This window comes from Eublepharis macularius, chromosome 16 (genome assembly GCF_028583425.1).
Source record: "Eublepharis macularius isolate TG4126 chromosome 16, MPM_Emac_v1.0, whole genome shotgun sequence".
Lineage (NCBI taxonomy): Eukaryota > Metazoa > Chordata > Lepidosauria > Squamata > Eublepharidae > Eublepharis > Eublepharis macularius.
Window position 1 is genome coordinate 14333322 of NC_072805.1, and position 18300 is coordinate 14351621.

The 18300-nt window shown below is 46.5% G+C and overlaps 1 protein-coding gene and 1 non-coding gene across 2 annotated transcripts in view; one reads left to right on the forward strand and one right to left on the reverse strand.

Moving 5' to 3' along the window:
• The window catches only part of PEPD (peptidase D), a 223321-nt gene that overhangs the window by 36470 nt on the left and 168551 nt on the right, over window positions 1-18300 (reverse strand). The window contains exon 11 of the mRNA XM_055000754.1: window positions 14107-14184. Within this exon, the coding sequence (XP_054856729.1) occupies window positions 14107-14184 (78 nt within the window). The remainder of the gene's footprint in view (window positions 1-14106; window positions 14185-18300) is intronic.
• Window positions 10990-11093, forward strand: LOC129344351 (U6 spliceosomal RNA). The gene has a single exon (XR_008598381.1). It is a non-coding gene; the product is annotated as a U6 spliceosomal RNA (small nuclear RNA).

The following is an 18300-nucleotide window of genomic DNA, read 5'->3' on the forward strand; positions in this document are numbered from 1 at the left end:
AATGCATTGCGGTATTTAAGCCTAGATGTTAAAACAGTCAGGATAGCTGTGGCTACCCATCAGCTGCACCCCTTCTTTGTGGAGACAGAGAGGCTGTGCTTTAGTGGCCTTTTACAGAAGGGAGCCAGCGTGGTTTGCACGTGAGGTGTGTGTGGATTGCCTAGCAGATGGAGTCTCTGTGGCATTAGATTTCTTTTCTGCCTCAAGGGTGAAAGCAGTTGTGAGGAAACAGATGCTTCTTTGGGGGGATTCTCACAGAGGACAGGCCATCAGTGGCTACCGGCTGTGGTGCCTAAAGGGAACCTCCAAGTGTCAGAAGACAACATCAAGGTTAGGCCCCGGCCTGCATGCCCTAATCACTGGCCCTCCAGAGTAACTGGTCGGCCGCTATGTGAGACAGCATGCTGGGTCTGAGGATCACACAGGAGGGTTCTTCTTAAGTTTTTGACTCTCAAAAGCTCACGCCCTGGAAATCTATTTGGTCTCTATGGTGCCACCGGACTTGAATCTTGCTTTTTTACAGCTACCCGCCTGAAACGATCTACAGCGACGAGGAAGTTGCTTAGGAAAGCGCAGCACCTGAATCTGCGTGGGGTGCTGGGAAGAGTTCCTCACCCTGCCCCACCATGGAATGCAAGTTCCCGAGGCCACAAGCTTGCCCGTGGCTCCAGCTTCCCCGCAGCCCTTCCCAAAAGGCGGGTGCTCAACCAACAACTTCCTTCTGGGTCCTGAACTGTCCTGTTTTGGGGTCAACATTTTCCTGGTCACAATATTGCTCGAAACCGTAACTCTTTCTCTCCCAGTCATAACTTACCCCCTCCGAGGAGAAGCAATTTTCTGTAGCTTTCCGTCTGTGCACTTGCACACAATGTGTCCCGCTAACCCTTCATTTCTCTGGCGGATGGAAAAGAACAGCAATGCTCATCTTACTCGCCAGAAGCTATATAAGCCAACTCCCTTTTTACACAGTGGTAGGGGCTGCCAAATAAGTATTTCGGTGGCCCCCAGTCCTTTGAGTCCCGTCCTGAGACCTTTGACACCACTCCAGTCCTTGAACAAGAAAAGCTCCCAGGAAGTTCTACCTACTGGATTTTTCTCTTGCCTGTCCCTTCCAAGAAGAGGGTGAGATCCTGCGGATCCATTCGACTAATGGATGTGCTTTCTTTCAGTAGAAAGAGCCTTTCCCTGACTCAAGGGGCTCAGCTAGCGGAAGGGCTTTGTGGGATCCAATTCAGAATGAGTAAAAAAGACGATACAGACTGAAACTGGAAAAGAGGAAAACGGGTCACCGTAAGGCCCTCCTCTTCCCTCCATCACCGAAATCCTGTTTTGTTTTTCTTCCACTTTTAAAGGATGAAAGAGGTAGAAATTTTATAACTTGGCCAGGTTATTGTACGTATTCTGAGTAGTTTTATGCAACCGTTTTCTCAGCTGCCTCCAGCTTTTTAAGGCAAGATTTTTTTTTTAAAAACCCAGCAATAGAACGATAGTTTGGAACGTTAAGAGGAGAGGCAAAGAAATGGAAACCTTTGCTTTGCAATCTGTAACCTTTGCTTAGGGTGAGAAGGTCTGAAAGGTCCGGATGGAATGTCGCTAATCTGGTATGAGCAGAAACCGGAGCCAATTAGGAGAGAGGACTTTTGGATCAGTTTACTGGGCTCATTTTAAGGTTTCCCCCTATTAACTGGAAAACCTGAAGGGGAAAGAAGCCATACACGCAAGTCTTGGGAAATTTTAACGCATCTGAGACCGCCCCTGTTTGGAACTTGCATTTGGATCCAGCCCTTAAATAAGGGTTATTTGCAACACAATCCGGTGTCTGAAGAAGGGGGCTGAATCCACACGTCCTGGCATAGCGCTAAACGGTCGGAATGATAGCATCTTCCTGGCGCGATTTCTGATGTCATCGCGCCATGAGAGCGGAATCGTGGTGCAATAATGTCAGAAATTGCACCAGGAAGACGCTATTGTTCCAACAGTTTAGCACTACACCGGGACGTGTGGATTCAGCCGGGAGCTTCAGCTCTCGAAAGCTTACACCCTGAAAATGTTGTTGGTCTCTAAAGTGCCACGGGACTCAAACCCTGCATACATTTACGTAGCAGTAAATGACAGTGTATGCAAAAGAATGTAGGTACATACAGGACTGCAACCTCTATATATTTTATTACCAGGGCTTTTTTTCAGCAGGAACGTGGTGGAATGTAGTTCCGGAACCTCTTGAAAATGGTCACATGGCCGGTGGCCCTGCTCCCTGATCTCCAGACAGAGGGGAGTTGAGATTGCCCTCTGCGCCGCTCAGCGGCGCGGAGGGCAATCTCAACTCCCCTCTGTCTGGAGATCAGGGGGCGGGGCCACCAGCCATGTGACCATTTTCTCCAAGGGCAACCCACTGAGTTCCACCACCTCTTTTCCCAGAAAAAAGGCCTGCTTATTACATTTTAATCTCACCAGACCTACACAGAGCAAAGAGTGGCATACGTCATCCCTGCTCCATCTTATCCCATCAGCCACCCTGTGAGGTTGATTTGCATGAGAGACAGACAGACAGACAGACACTGGTCCAAGGTCACCCAGCAAGCCTACATGTGGCAGAGTGGAGATTTGAACCTGGGTCTCCCAGATCCTAGTCTGACACTGTAGTTACAGTAATCTCACGAGCTATTAATCCACAACAACTCATCCCAACTCTTCTTCTGAAATGAATGGAGAAAGTTAATAACAGAATATTCTATGTGAGTTTGCCAGTTTCTGCCCCCCCCCCCTCCACTGTCTACAGCAACAATCTATTGTGGGAAAACCGCTTGTCAAATCCACTGACGTGTAGCAAAACAAATCAATGCAGGTGGGCAAGCAGGCCAGTTTTTATGGTCATCTTGGAGGTACAGCAAAAAGCTTTGCAAAACATATCAGAGAACGCATCTGGCCCAAATCACTCTGGGAGGGCATAATCCTCTGCCAGAACCTATTACAACCAAAGAAAGGCATTTTAAAAAATGCCTTCTAAAATTAGTAACCACATTTAATGTACAGTTCTTATCAAACACTTTAATATCAGGTGAGGCAGTTTGGGGGGGCACTTATATTCTGTTTTTTTAAACGTGAAACTCTCACTTCCTAATGCAACACTGCCCCCGTCTGGTCAAAAATAATTCTGCCACTGAATATTTTCAATGAGCTGTTTACTGGAGACGTGTGAGCATGGGCTGAATTTTGACAGCCAGATGCTGTTTTCAGGATCTCCTAGCCATCTCTACATCTGGGCCGTGTGCAAACAGGCCAGAGTGACTGGACCAAGAGCACAACATCGCCATTCCGTAGACGGAGAGTCTCAAGATAAAGAAAGGACAATATAATCACTGCTGAGCCTTGAAATGCTTTTACCATTGTTAAATTCAGCACTGTTACAGAGCTATCTTATTTATAAGTCACGCCCAGTGGATGAAACACAACCACTATTAAAAACTCCTGCCCCAGTAGAGAAAATGCCAGCCTAGGAAATCTATACCGGAGGACTAGTTCTGCTGAGCTTCTGGTAAAACCTTAATGTCTACAGGCCACGGACAGGAAAAACGGGCAGAGTTTGGGGCACAGAGAGGGAGGAACTCAAGCACTCATGGCCACAGAATACATCCTCTCTCACTTGACAACCTTGCCTTGTTGAAATGGTCACCATCCCCAACAGGACTTGGTGTAAGAATGCACTACGCAAAAGAGGGGGGGTGGGTTATTATCACTCCCAGTGATTTATCTGCTTGCCCACCAGTTGCTGGAGACCTGCACAGAGATCGCCCACCACTGGAAGCACACCGGGACCATGGGCGATGCGCCTATCCAGAAGTGATGTCTCTCCAGCTGCAGGAGTGCTACCACACTTTGTTTGGGGCCGATTCTCAAGATCACCCCTGCACAGAGTGCAGGAGCACTCCCACAGCTGACGTGACGATGTCACTTCCAGAAATGACGTCATCATTTGGGTGCTGGGAGCATGCACGCACACACATGTGAAAAGGAGCATCCCGGTACGTACCAGATCCCTCCCTCCTACTGGGAGGGTATAGGGCCTGGGAACCCTACCTCCATGTGGTGTGAACTCCCATCAAGCACTAGGAAAGGCAAGGAGGAAAACAGACTCCTCTGCAGGGGGGCTTCAGACCATGACATTATACTCACTGCTATCTCTGGTCCCTTGTAGTAATAGAACACTCGGGAGAAAACAAAAGGCCCTGACAGAGATGCTTTAGGCTGATCCTGCACGGTGCAGGGGGTTGGACTAGATGGTCTGTATGGCCCCTTCCAACTCTATGATTCTATGACAGGAGTCTCTCTTCTTTCAATTTATTAATGATTATTTATTTAGAATATTTCTATGCTGTCTCTTCAGAGTCCTGCTTGAGGTGCCTTACAACGAAAAACAACAAAATGAAAACACAAGTTGCATAAACACGATCCATAAAACAGAGTCAAACCATTAACAAAGTAGGCAAGAAAAAATTCCTAAGTCAAAGCCTGGGTAAAAAGCTGTGTTTTGGCCTGGTGCCATCACAGAAAAGCCCCTATCTCTGGTTGCCACCCATTTAATCTCTGAAGGTGGGGCACAGGGAGCAGGGCTTGGGAGGCAGATCGTAACTGGGAGGAGATGGTCCTTCAGGTACCCTGACCCCCAAGACATTTACAGTGCAATCCTAAGCAGAGTTACACCATTCTAAGCCCATTCATTTCAATGGACTTAGACTGGTGTAACCTCTGCTTAGGATTGCTCTGTTAGGGTCTTAAAAAACCCAACACTTTGAACTGTAAAATTTGCTCCATGTTTCTCACGTGGGGAAGGATCCAGGCTTAGTTCCTACTGCTGGCACCATAACCTCCCACAAGGTAGCCTTTGTCATCCCTGAAATTTCCAGTTTTTCCAATGGAAGAATTGAAAAAAAAAATGCTCAGAAAAAACAGACACCTTCTCTTCTGAATTTTTCCCTTTTTTGTCTGCCTTCACATCTTTGCTCAAGACTAAATTCTGCATTTTTAATTTTTATGTTCTTGTGGAATCATGGCCTACATGCAGTTGGCCTAACTAGACCTGTACGACTGTTATCAATTTGGCGTAGTGAGAAATAATTTACAAACCTCACCAGCCACGTTGTCCTTAATGAGTCTCACCTCCTTTCCTGTCCTGAAACCCGTATAATGCCACTGCATTTCTTTTGTATCGTAACTCAAAGCATCATTTTTTCTGTGTCCAATGCAAGCTTGTATTTACAGGCCCCCTCTCTAGTACAGATATATCATTTCACGTGATATTGTTTTCGTGTGGTACCAGTGTGGTATAGTGGTTACAGTTTTGAGGCTCTGGGTTTGAATCCCCACTCTTGCCATAACAGTTGCTGGGTGACCTTGAAAGAGAAACTCTCTCTCAGCTTCTCCTTACTCACAGAATTGTTGCAAGCATAGAAATGGAGATATGAATGCTGCTCTGAGCGACTTGGGAAGAAAGAGGATTAAAAATGTCACTTTTTATTTCTGAAAATGTTGTATCTAGGAGCTAAACCACACCAGACAAATTACGCGAGGATGCGAAAGTGAAGGGAGAGGCAATGTTAGCTGGGAAGCTGAGTTCTGAAAGACGGATTGGAAGGCTTTGTCAATTTCCCCTCTCTACAGAGCTGGCAAAGAAGATAGTTTCTCAGAGGGTTTGTTTATTTCCTCTTTGGCTCCCAAAGGCTCTGTCAGTTTCACCTCCGCTTCTGGTAGGCAAAGAGGAAATAAACATTTTGAGATCTCCCTGGCTCTGTAGAAAGGGAAAATTGACAATGCCTTCCGATCTGTCTTTTAGACAGGGACATTTTGTAGAAAAAGAGCTGGAGGAGCTCATTAGCATAACTCATTAGCATATGCCACACCTCTTGCCATCACCGGAAGTGTGTCATTGGCATAACTGATTTGCATATGCCACACCCCCTGGCATCACCTATCCTGGCTGTTTTGGACCCAATCCTGGCCATTCAGGGCCGAAATTGGGCTCAAAATGGCAAAAAGGGAGCTGAAAATGGCCGAAAAAGGGACCAAAATGGTCAGGATCGGGCTGCTGATGAGTGGGAGAGTGACCCACCACCCATCAGAGGCCCAATCCGGGCCGTTTCGGCCCCAATCCAGGCCGAAACGGGCCCAAAATGGCCGAGAGTCAGGTGGGCGGGGCCACCTGACATGTGACCTCTTTGGGGAACTGCCAGAACTGCGTTCCTGCGCGTTCCCCCTCGAAATGAGCCCTGCTTTTAGAACTTGGCTTCCTAGCTGACATTGCATCTCCCTTCACTTGTGCGTCCTCATCTAATTTGTCTCATGTGTTTTAGCTCTAGGACATTATCGTGGTGATGGGCTGTGCTGGGCCCCCCTAGAAACTGAGCCCGGTATCCACACACCCCCAACTCCCAGGCTTGCGCTTCACACGCAGATCAGACCCCACCACCTCACAAAAGATTCTTAACCCTCACACAACAGATTCACCAGTTCCATCAAGTTAGCAGAGATGTCGAAGGCTGTCGCCTCTCTTCCCCTCTGAAAAGTTGGCACGGATCAATGCAAAGCATTTCAACGCTCCAAGAGCGCTGTCAAAACTTTAAAAAGGAAACAACAACTCTGTATGGGAAGCGTTCGTGTTTACCGAGCTGTGTGTGGGAGACTAAACCCAAACAGTATTAATATTCTGCAAAGTAAGTGTATACAAATGTTATTTTTTTAAAGGAGATTATCTGCTGGAGGCTAGGAAACCTGTCAAACTCTGCTAGTTCACTCAATGCTGAATTTCCTCCAGAGTGTGTTTATCAAAAGCAATAGGAAGAGAGCGTCGCGCAAGGGCCGCCACTGAAGCAGCTGCCTTGCCTCTTTCTGAGTGGAGCTGGGCTTCAGGTTCAAAGTATTGTATACAGAGCAATGTGTAGGAAACAGCCTTTTTGGGGGTTGGGGTTGGGGGGGGAATCACTTGCACTGTCTCGTATGCTGGAGAAACCCTGCTGAGTACGTTTTTTGAAAATACTGAAACAAAAGAACCCAAATCAGCCCCAAACAAGCAATGCTAAACAACGCTCGATGAACAAAGTGAGGTGGCTCAAACTATTCTATGGGGTACATTGCAAAGTGAGGAGGAAAATGTTACACACTGCAGAATAACAGAGGAGAACTCGCACTCTCGCTGAGCCACCACGATACGAGTACAAATCACAGAGATGCCGTTCCCGGCAGAAAAGTAAAAAGTCCAGTAGCACCTTTAAGACTAACCAACTTTATTGAGGCATAAGCTTTTGAGAACCACAGCTCTCTTCATCAGATGCATCTGACGAAGAAAGCTGTGATTCAACTGGACTTTTTACTATTTGCAACTATATGGCACACACACAGAGGTAGCTAGGGACTCCAGACACAGGGCAAAATGCTCCCTTTGGCAAACTGATATATTCACCCCACAAATAACTTGATCGGTTTTCCTGAGATGGATAATGGTGGTAAATGGTTCTTGATGACCTTGTGAGTACCGGACGGGAAAAGCTACCAGGTTTGGTGTTGGGTGTTGCTTAATTAGGGGAAATGGGTAAGGAGAAGTGAGGCCGGGCGTGGACAAGGTTAGTCAAGAGTTTCTTGAGAGACCTATTATCCTAAATTATGCATCTCTCCAGGGCATGGAGGGGGGCCATTAGTCAGCCAGCTGCTCTGACTCCCCTTCTAAAATATTCTCCCAGGCTCTTACCGGGCCGGCATCCATTTTGTTTCATTTCAGGCCAGGCACTGTCTTGCGCTTATGATATTTGAGGTGATATTTGAGGGAGGGCATTTATGGTTTTATATCTCTAAACTGCCTTTCAGTGAGAGGATGGGTCTGACTGCTAACACAGGCAGGGTTAAAAAACTCTGGCGGCACCTTTTCCTGTCACGTGCCTGTGAGGTCATGTGACTTCCTGCCGCATGCTGCTGAGAGGGGCTAAAGGAAGGTCCCAGAGGTCTGGAGAACTGCAAGGACCATTACTTTAGGCTACCTAGTTATGGGAGCGGAGCAAAGGATGACGTCAATTTCACTGATTTTAATGCAAGACGTTTAATTATCTTGGGACGTGTGCGTATACGTACGGAATCAGACAGACAGAAATACGCTAAAGTCGTATTTAAGATCTGCAACAATTAATTTGCCTACGTTAATTCATGGGGCAAGCCTGGTAACTCGGACAGGCACCTTTTCACTCCCAGATTTGCCAGAGATAAATACTACCGATCAAACGACACAGAGATTGTGTGGCAAGGGTTTTCCAACAGAGGGCCCCCCATAGCCATTAAAAGTTTTACTGAGAAGCCCCTAATAAGGGACATTTGAGCAGACTCTTCATTGCAGCTTTATGATTGCATGTGTACAAATCTCACATTTGCTGCTAGGAAACAGCAATTCGATCTATCCCAGGCCACCAAATCAGCAATGCAAGCAAAGCAGCTATTAACTAGGTCTGTAACTTACACATAGGGAAGTTAGGATCCCAGGACAGTAACTGGGATGGTTGAAACTGCTGAAACTCTTTACTGGCGGCAGAACATCTGGTAGTTATTCCCTCTTGTCCTGGTCTGGTGATGACCTCTGAATAGGCTTTTACTATTGTGATTCCCCAGATGATAGAATCTTTTTAAGATCCACATGATCACTCCAAACTGCTGTATGGTACCCAGAGAGTTGCAAGAACAAGACAGGAACTTATCTGACCCCAAAGACATGTGACCGAAAGAGGTGAAGTCAGTCCCTGAACTGCCTTTGCAAAAATGAATCCTTTAAAGACATTTATTTAAAGACATTTATGTCCTTTAAAGACATTTATTTACGCAAGCCTTTGATGTAGGGAAATTCTGTATAATATGGCCACTGATATAGATTTGGCTGGCTTGGTGGATGGTTGTAGATTTGTCTCAATACTCTATGGAGGTATTGTTTTGTCACTGGTAATTCGTTTTGAGAACCTGTTGACTGCAAACCAAGATAGAAATCTCCAAATAAATAATATTGTGTTCTCATGTTCTCAGCATGGCGGGAGTTTCCAACGTAGGTGCGAGGATCTGGATTTTATAATCTTATAGCCATCCAGCCATCCAATATTTGTTAAAGGGCAATGACTTCCTGACTTGGAGTCTGACCCAGCGCTTGAAGATTCTTGTTTTGCTTGATGAAAGGCTTACGGGAAGCTAGACATTTCGGTCAACCCACACGGCCTGTTTGTCTGCTGCAATCAAAATTTGAAGATGGAGAGACAGAGCTTGTTAAAAGGAGGTTATTCTGTGACTTCCAGCAGCCGGTGATTTATTGGGGGACCAAAATATTTTCTAGAAAACCAATGCAGAAGTTGAAACTAATTAGGCTGGTCAGGAAAGAGGCTTTTCTTGACTTCTGAACTGTGGCTAAGTTAACATGAGATGCATACATTTCTTGTTAGAAGCAAACTGATCGATCACAGGAATTTGCCATCAATGTTCTCAGAGCTGATTGCTGAATCCCCATAAGCTCATGTATGGAATTTTAATGTTACCAGAAAGCTAACGTCCAAAACCAAGATAAAAAGGGATGCTAGTAACACAGAAAAGTACGACCTGTCTTTATCTACATGCAACCATCTGAATAAACTCATCACATTTATCTGGACCATCTGAACGTCACTCTCTGCGTCAGCCTTTCACACGGATAGGGTGAAGCCTGAAAGCCTTCAGATGGTATCTGATGAAGGAAGCTTGACTCTCAAAAGCTCTGGAAACGTTGTTGGTATTTCAAGTGCAACTGGACTAGAATCTTGCAGGTTGCAGGAATGTGTGAACCCATTGCCTACCGGCAGGGCTTTTTTTCAGCAGGAATGCGGTGGAAAGGAGTTCTGGCACCTCTTGAAAATGGTCACATGGCCGGTGGCCCTGCCCCCTGATCTCCAGACAGAGGGGAGTTTAGATTGCCCTCTGCACCGCACGGCACAGAGGGCAATCTAAACTCCCCTCTGTCTGGAGATCAGGAGGCTGGGCTACCGGCCATGTGACCATTTTCGCCATGGGCGATTTAAACTTTAAAAAACTCCCCCCTTGTTCCAGCTGACCCAAAGTGACGGCATTGTGCGGTCCTGAGTTCCACCACCTCTTTTCCTAGAAAAAAAGCCCTGCCTACCGGTGGTGGTGTCCTTTGGCACAAAGTGGCTCTGTGTCAGGCGAAGGATCCCTGAGTTGGAGAGTGCCACTGCTAGTGGAATGGATCCCTCGGATCCAACCCGTTTTCTGGCACTGCTACTCATGGCTTTAACAATGGGAACTCACATGGTGGGGGTACGATGTGGATGTACATCGTAAGAGTTAAAGGGGCTGCAGAAGAAAGAACTATTGCTGGCAACTCGTCGCTCCCTTCAGCCAAACTGTTAACTCAGAGCAGAAAGGGCGTTTGAACAGAAGGCACCACGTAATTCATACTTGAGTCACCAGTGCGGAGTTCAGAATCCGAACTTTGAAACAGAGATCATAGATTCACTAAGAATAAGGGGAAGGAAACAGACCCCCAGCAGGGAAGGAAACGGGTAAGAGCCCTTTCTCTGGCGAGCAACATCTTGCGGGCTTTGCTTTCCTGCCCTTGAAGTATTTAAGGTCTGGGCATGCCCAGCGGCCTGAGCAGCAGAGTTCTTGTCCTTTGGCTCTTAACCTGAGGGCCAGATTACAAGTGACAGCAGCCACGGGTCCATCCCATGGCTGCCGACAACGTCTTGGAAGCATCTGTATTTCTTTTAAATTGCCACGAGGCCCTGATTTGGAGCATGCATGCAACATGGCTGCCCCAGGAGCTCTTCTTCCCCCACCTTTTCAGGTGCCGTAACAGCCCCCACCCCCCATTGCTGTTTCAGCACCTGTGAAGGTGCAGGAGGGAGAGAAACAAGAGCTCCTGGGGCCACAGTGCCACACACTCCGGACTGGGGCCTTGAAAGAACTACAAATGCTTCTAAAATGGTGCTCACTTCGGCAGCATATATACTAAAATTGGAACATGCAGAGAAGATTAGCATGGCTCCCGCACAAGGATGACACGCTTCTAAAATGCCATCAGTGTCTATAGAATGGACTGTGGCTGCTGTCACTTGCGCAGGTTGTAGCCTTGAGCTGGCAGGAACATCAGGCAGGGGAGAGAAGAAAAAACAATGTATTTGTAAGCCCCCCCCCCCTATTTATTTCTACTGCCTTTTCTTCTTTGTATCGTAAGCCGTTGTTGGCCCCCATTGGGAAGAAAAGCGAGATACAAATAAATAAATTAGTATATAAATACTACTCGTTGCTACCATGCAGCAGCTTATCAGAGGTACAGATGCTGCACTCAGTTCCCTCCCACTCAGGCTCTGGGTAGCAAAAAGGCCGACAGTCCGGGCAGGTTTAAAGAGAAGACAGCCGGACTACTGACCATCAAATTGTGAACAGTCAGGGGTATGTGACAGAATGACCTAGGAAGAAATGGGGAATGTGTACCTCTCCCCTCCCTGGTCAACACAGTCCCAGTTTATATTTATCTTCTGAAAACCATCTTGTGATATTCTTTCTAGACTGAAAGGCGGGGTAGACGTTTTTAAAAAAATTATAAACCCCTAAAATTCACTCAAAGAATGTTTCTAAAATCGACTACCCTGCTGTTAAATGTATTTGATATTAACATTGGCCTCATTCAAATCGTGCACGCTTCCTTAGTCCAAGCGCTGCTCCCTTCGGGTCACTTCCCCTAAGCCTCTCTCTCATCGTACATGCTTCCGGATCCACAAGCGCTGTTCCTTTGAGGTTTGCCCAAGCCTCTTGCTCTTCTAGCCAAGGATGCTGACGTTCGAAGCTACTCTCTTCTCCCGTGGACTGGACCCCTCTTCAGGATAGGTAGATATATTTGCTCCCTCTCTCTCTATTCCCAGTTTCTAAGCTTCCTAGGGCTCGGTGTGTATGTGTGTAATTATTTTCACCCCATAATTCTGTGTGTATGTGCATGTCATTTTGTTCTTAATAAAAGTTATTGTTGGACCTTAAGAACCAGCCTCGTTTGCTATCTTGGGAAGGGACGTGGTAGAAACTGGGGACAGATCCCTGCGGTTACCGGCCTCTTGCATCGCCATCCTCCTTGCTAGCTAATTCCCCCACAAATCATCTTATTGCAAGGAAACCAGTTTCGGAGCACCTATGAGACTAACAAAATATGTGGTAGGGGATGAGCTTTCGTGAGTCATCTGAAGAAGTGAGCTGTGGCTCACGAAAGCTCATACCCTACCACAAATTTTATTAGTCTTATACTGGACTCTTGCTCTGTATTCAAAGGCAGTCAACCTTTGAAACCTGGTGCTAGGAGGCAAAATGAGGGGGAAGCTTTGATCTCTGTGCCCAGTTTATTGCCTCCCCCCAGGGCAATTGTTTGGCCATCGTGTGAAACAGGATGCTGCACGAGAGGGACCACTGGTCTGAACCAGCAGGGCTCTTCTTGTGTTCTTACGTTCTAAGCAAGCTTCAGACGGCCTTCGGATTTGCCAGTTAACATTTGAATTCCCTGACGATTCCCACTGGCGTCCTGGTCGCTCAACCGCTACGCTCTACAGACATCCTCTTATCTCCTAGATTGGTAAATATCACCCGATCCTGAATCTTTCTCCCTTTTCCTCCCTATTTTCTAGCTAGCGCTGTGTGTATGCTGTGTGTGATTTCCTGTGTGTTTGCTTTTGCTGCCCCATTAATGTTGAACACCCTCCTGGTTATTTCAGCGAGCTCTCTAAGGGAATGATTCTGGTATCCATTAATGGAGATCCTGTCAGTTACCCCCTTTCGCCGCTTCTCTTTGTGGGCTAATTTCCTCCAACTCACAAGGAGATCATGGTGGGGTTTCAGTGCCATGGCCCTTCTATAGGCAAGCGCTGAATGAATGGTACAAATGAATGATACAAAATAGCAATAAATTATATGAATCTACATAACACATGCAAATTCCCCCACAATTTCTTTGGTCATTTATACACATCTCAGAATTCTGATTTTCTTGATCATGGATTGGGATCTCTTGGATATCAGGGCTTGCTGTGGTCGCCACTGGGCAGGGCGCTGGCATGCCCGGCCCTGACGTCAAAGGGGTGTCAGGGATACTGCAGGACCCTACTCTGTGGAAGGAGGGGCGGTATACCTCACCCAGACTCCCTCTCAGTCCACTCGCTGGCCTGCTCAACCTGCTCCAGTCACTCCCCCTTGATCTCCTCCATCTCCTCCTTCATCAACTTTCCTCCTCACCTCCTCCTACTCTCTCACTCTGCTCCTGCTCCACTCCATCACTCCTACTCAACCCCCCCCCCTTGTGGGTGGACCTTCCTTATATCCTACCCCTCATCCCAGGCTCCATCTGCCAGGCCACACACCCCTTTTCCCTTCCAGCATTTTCCTGGGCTGTCTCAAGCAGTTGCAGCTGGGGTAGCTAATTTGGCTGCATTGGCCAGCTACAGCTCTGTCTTGTTGGCTGGCTGTCAAGTCTCTCTGGCTGATTGCTGAAGGCAGGCCCAGCTGTGTCTCCTTGGCTGGCTGCCCAGCTTCTCTAACAGAGTGCATCAGGCAGCTCCACCTGGAGGTGCTTTGCTCCTGGCATCCCCTGGGCCAGGTTATTGCCTTCTATCTGGACTGTAGGCTGGGGCATGGCTCTGAGCTGCTGTGGCTGCTTCTCCTCCCTGGCTGGTAAGGTCTCTGCTTGGTCAGCTGCTGGCTGGCTGTCCCCGTTGCCTTTGCCTTTTCCCTCTGCTCTGCCCCCCTCTGGGTTGACCCCACTCTCCCTGCCTGGCCTCCTAGCCTCCCACTGGAGAGTGGGACTAGCTGGCCTCCACCCGCCCCTTCTAACCCTGAGTCTTGGGTGCTTCTCTCCCTCCCTCCTGTGTAGGTAGCTCCAGGCCCTGGGGGTCTGCTTGGGCAGCTGTCTCCCATCCTCTTCTCCAGGTAAGTCTAGGGGTGGGGCTGTGGACCCCAGACACTGGATACAGAAGTGAATGCAAAAAACCACTCACACAGACACACACACAGAGAATACACACTGCTTTGTATGAGAGAGGATAAAGCCAAAATGTTTGCACTTACCACATATCTCCATCTTCAATCGTTTTCTCATTTGGTGCTCCAGCATGGCCGTAGTGCAAAACAGAGCTATTATTTCCACTGTAATAAAGAAAAAATACATAAGACAGACTTTTTACTTTTGCTAGAAATGTATGCAAAAAGTCAGGGCTTCTCACTTTTGACGTGACTCACAGTTTGCGTCAGGTGGCATAGCGAGCAGTTCAATTTCCTGCCAAAAAGTCTCTGGAGTTTTCCTTGGGTCCAAGTCAGGACACCTTAACTCCATGCTTAACTGTGTCAGTTCCCCAAGAGAGAATTAATGTGATGTAGCGGTTACAGTGTCAGGCTAAGATCTGGGAGGCCTAGGTTCGAATCCCCACTCTGCCATGGAAGCTTACTGGGTGACCTCTGGCCAGTGACACCCTCTCAGCCTAGCCTACCTCACAGGGTTGGTATAAGGATAAAATGGAGAAGGGAAAAAGCAAGCCACATTGTGTCCCCATTGCGGAAAAACGTGGGGTATATGTGAATTAAATAAACAAATGAAATAATAAGTGTGGCTGATAACAGGTAAACAGGTTGAATGAAAATGGGTGCATTTGAACATTCCTTTGCATATATACTATGTTTACTCAAAAGGAAGATGGCTCTTAAAGATATCTTATTTAGTATTAGATATTTAGTATTAGACATAACTGTAACTTGTATGCACACTCAAGACAAACCCCTCTTTTTAAATGACATACCTGGAAAAAAAAACCCAAGTTTTGCATTTGAGTAAATAAGGTATTACTAGTACAGCTGGTCATTGCATTTACTTAAGTTTCTCAACTGCTCTTCTACCCCAGAGGAGTGTAATTAAAATGAAACAAAACAACCCTGATAAAATCATCAAAGAAGCAAACGTGTTTTTGCTTTTGAAGTTACTGTTATTTAGATATTTATACTGTACTTTTCAAGCAACATTCCTAACACCACTGGCATGATAGACAGTGCTTTCGATGGATGTATCAGCCTTTCCAGACGTTAATCTTCTCTGCCACGCTGAGAATTCTGCAATGCAGAATTCTCGTGGAACAATTGCCCTATGTGATTGAATTCCCTCCTTCTTCTCCAGTTCTTGTGAAGCGTACAAAAGTGGCCAAACTTTGACCAAAGCAGACAGGCAAATATATTCATTTCCAGAACCCCACGCCTATTGGCTGGATCACAGACACGGAAAGAGGAGGAACAGGCAGGCGTTTGTTTTTCTACTTCTCAAGACTCCTTTGATCCATTCAGTGACCTATTTGTTTTGATTCCAGCTTCTTTTGCTATTCCTTGAGATCTATCAAATGTCAAATGAAGGGTGGCAGAAAACTCAAGCTCTACCGATTTCCTTGTTGCTATTTGGTCTCAGCTCTGCCACACTCTTCCTTCCATTTTAAAGCTGCCGCTAAAACAAGGACAGAATAGGTTTTCCATGGTCAAACTGTATAAGCCTTGGAATATCTCTTTCACACCACCTATCTGCGATTTCAGACGCAGCTTCTCAGCAACGGCCAAACCTGTGAACAGGTTAACCCGAACAAGGAGGAAATTCAAGCAATTTGAACCAGTTAGCTGCATTTGTGCCGCAATAAAATTGGTTACTTCAGCAAAAACAGTACAAGAGGATCTGTTTAAGATGAGGAAGTGGGCGCACAAGATGTTTTTTAAAGCACATTATTATGTTATGGACATTCATTCCCCCTAAAGGTAGAAAGAACAGGTAGTTGAGAAGTCAGGACTGGTCTATACACTCAGAGCCAAACTACAAGTGATGAATGACACAGGTTGGACACTTGTCAGCTCCCCTCAAGTTTGGATGGGAAATGTAGGCAGCTTGGTGGAATGTTGGACAAGTGACAGTTGAAAAGTCCATTGGACAGCTGTCGGAGAGCCAAGCTGCAAGACCAGGACGCCTACATTTCCCATCAAAACTTGAGGGAAGCTGACAAGTGTCCCACCTAGTGTCAGGCGTCGCTTGTAGTTTGGCCCCCAGTAGCAGTGGAATCCTGAGGCATAGACCGTACAACTGGTAAGGAGTGTGTGTGTGTGTGTGTAAGAGAGAGAGACAGACAGACAGAAAGAGAACGCTGAGTGCTTCTGCATCCCTTCAGTTAAGAGACTAGTACCTCAGGGAGAAAGGTTCTAATCCAGACAGTACCAAACATCTTTATTTATATTTTATTTACTTCATTTATACCCTGCCTTTCTCCCCAACAGGGACTCAGCGTTCTTTTTTACTCAATTTTGTCCTCACAAAACCCCTGCGAAGCAGGTTAGATTGAGAAGGTGTGACAGGCTCAACGTCACCCAGCGAGCTTCCACGGCACAGTGGGAATTCGAACCTGGCCCTCCCAGATCCCCTCCTGGGTCCTGCACAATCCCAGTCTCCTCACCTCCCAAGCCCTCCAGGGGCTCACATCTCACTGTTCTCACGTACCAATTGACCCGTGCCGCAGACCTTTGCTCCCATAAACGATTCTTCCCCTTCTCTCATGTTAGCTCCCAACGGCTGGAACTGCCTCCCAAGGGAGGAGGAAACAGATTCGATCCTGGAGCATTTTGAATCACGTCTGTCAATCAATCGAGTCAGTGCCCAAATAAAATTTATACACACGGGTGGTGTTTTGGATTTTTAAAAGTGTAATGGCCGTATCCCCTGTTTAAAAACAAGACTGTTTCAGGTGGGAAGCCATGTGGGTCGGCAGTAGAGGAGGAAAATCCAAGTCCTGTAGCATCTTAGAGATCAGCAAGATTTTCAGGGTATGAGCTTTCAAGAGTCAAGCTCCTTTCTTCAGATAGAAGAACAGATCTCCGATGAAGGGAACTTCGACTCTCAAAAGCTTATACGCTGGACATCTTGTTGGTCTTTAAGGTGCTACTGGACTTCAAGAGATTGTTTGAAATCAATGACACAGAATAGCCATTCTTTATTTATAGCATTTATTAGCTGCCTTTCCTCCAGAAGCTCTCAAGGCAACGGTGATGTAACCTCAGTGGCACAAACTCAGTTTATAGAAATTTGAGAGGCGCAGCATCGTGGCAGTGGCAGATGTCGGATTCGGATACGAGAGTTCCAGGTTGACGTCTCTGTTTCGCCTGGAAGCAGGTTGCTATTTTGGGTCCCATCAGCCTCCTATATGTAGTTCTTGCAATCAATGAAGAACACTGTTAACTCTCTAGCATGCCTGTATCTGATCTTTGGAATACTGATATTGTGGTCTATGATGCAAGGAACAGCTTTTTAATATTAAAAAAAACCTCCAGTCTTGAGTCATCCTAGTCAAGTTTTAATTTCAAGCAAGCGAACGCTCTCACGTTCCTGAGTTATTACTCAGTATGAAAGATCGAGCTTCTCTTCTTGGCGGCATGACCTCTCCCAAATTAAAGTGTGAGAGGAGGGAGGGAGAGCGAGCGAAAATCCTCTGTTGCGAAGGATCACAAAGTGGGTGGCTGTGATGTTACCTTGGAGATGCATGAAATTTAGAAAAGTGATCTTGGCGGGTGAAAGAAACCTCAGCCTAGCCTGGTTCATTCAGTCATTGATAAGGTTAAGATGCAAAAGAATTAAAATCCACTCACTGTCTTGGGAAGAGAGAGGGAAGTCTAACTTCACTGAAAAGATTCTATGTTCTCTGCATTTAATTCAAGAACAAGACTAACCCATAAGAAAACTAACCTGTAAGAATTGCTCAGGTGGATAAGGGCCAAAGATCCATCTAGCTCAACACCCTGTCCCCCAAGTCTTTCTTGGTTTTGATGCCTTTCTGATTTTTGCGCTGTATTGTTTTTCAGTTTTAACTCTATTGTATTCTGCTGTTTTATGATTGTTACGTAGGTCACCCTTAACTGGAAAGATGGAATACAAGAATCTATAGAGGAGGTTAGCCGTCCTCCTTGTCTGACCCAAGCCAACGCTGCCTTGGAGTAAAAAGTCAAAGCCTGTGCCAGGATCAAACACACAGCCTTCAGATTTTAAACCTAGCATTCTACCAACTTCGCTAACGCTCAGTCTTTTCACTCTGATGCAAAACATCGCTTGGGCAATTACTGATTAGGAATTAGAAAATGAAGGGGAAATTTTAAAATGCCAGCCGGTATTATGAATAGATTTCCAGTGGGACACTGGAGGAAACGGGACGGACGGCTAGTGATCCTGCCTCGCTGCATACAAACGAGGACTTTAAT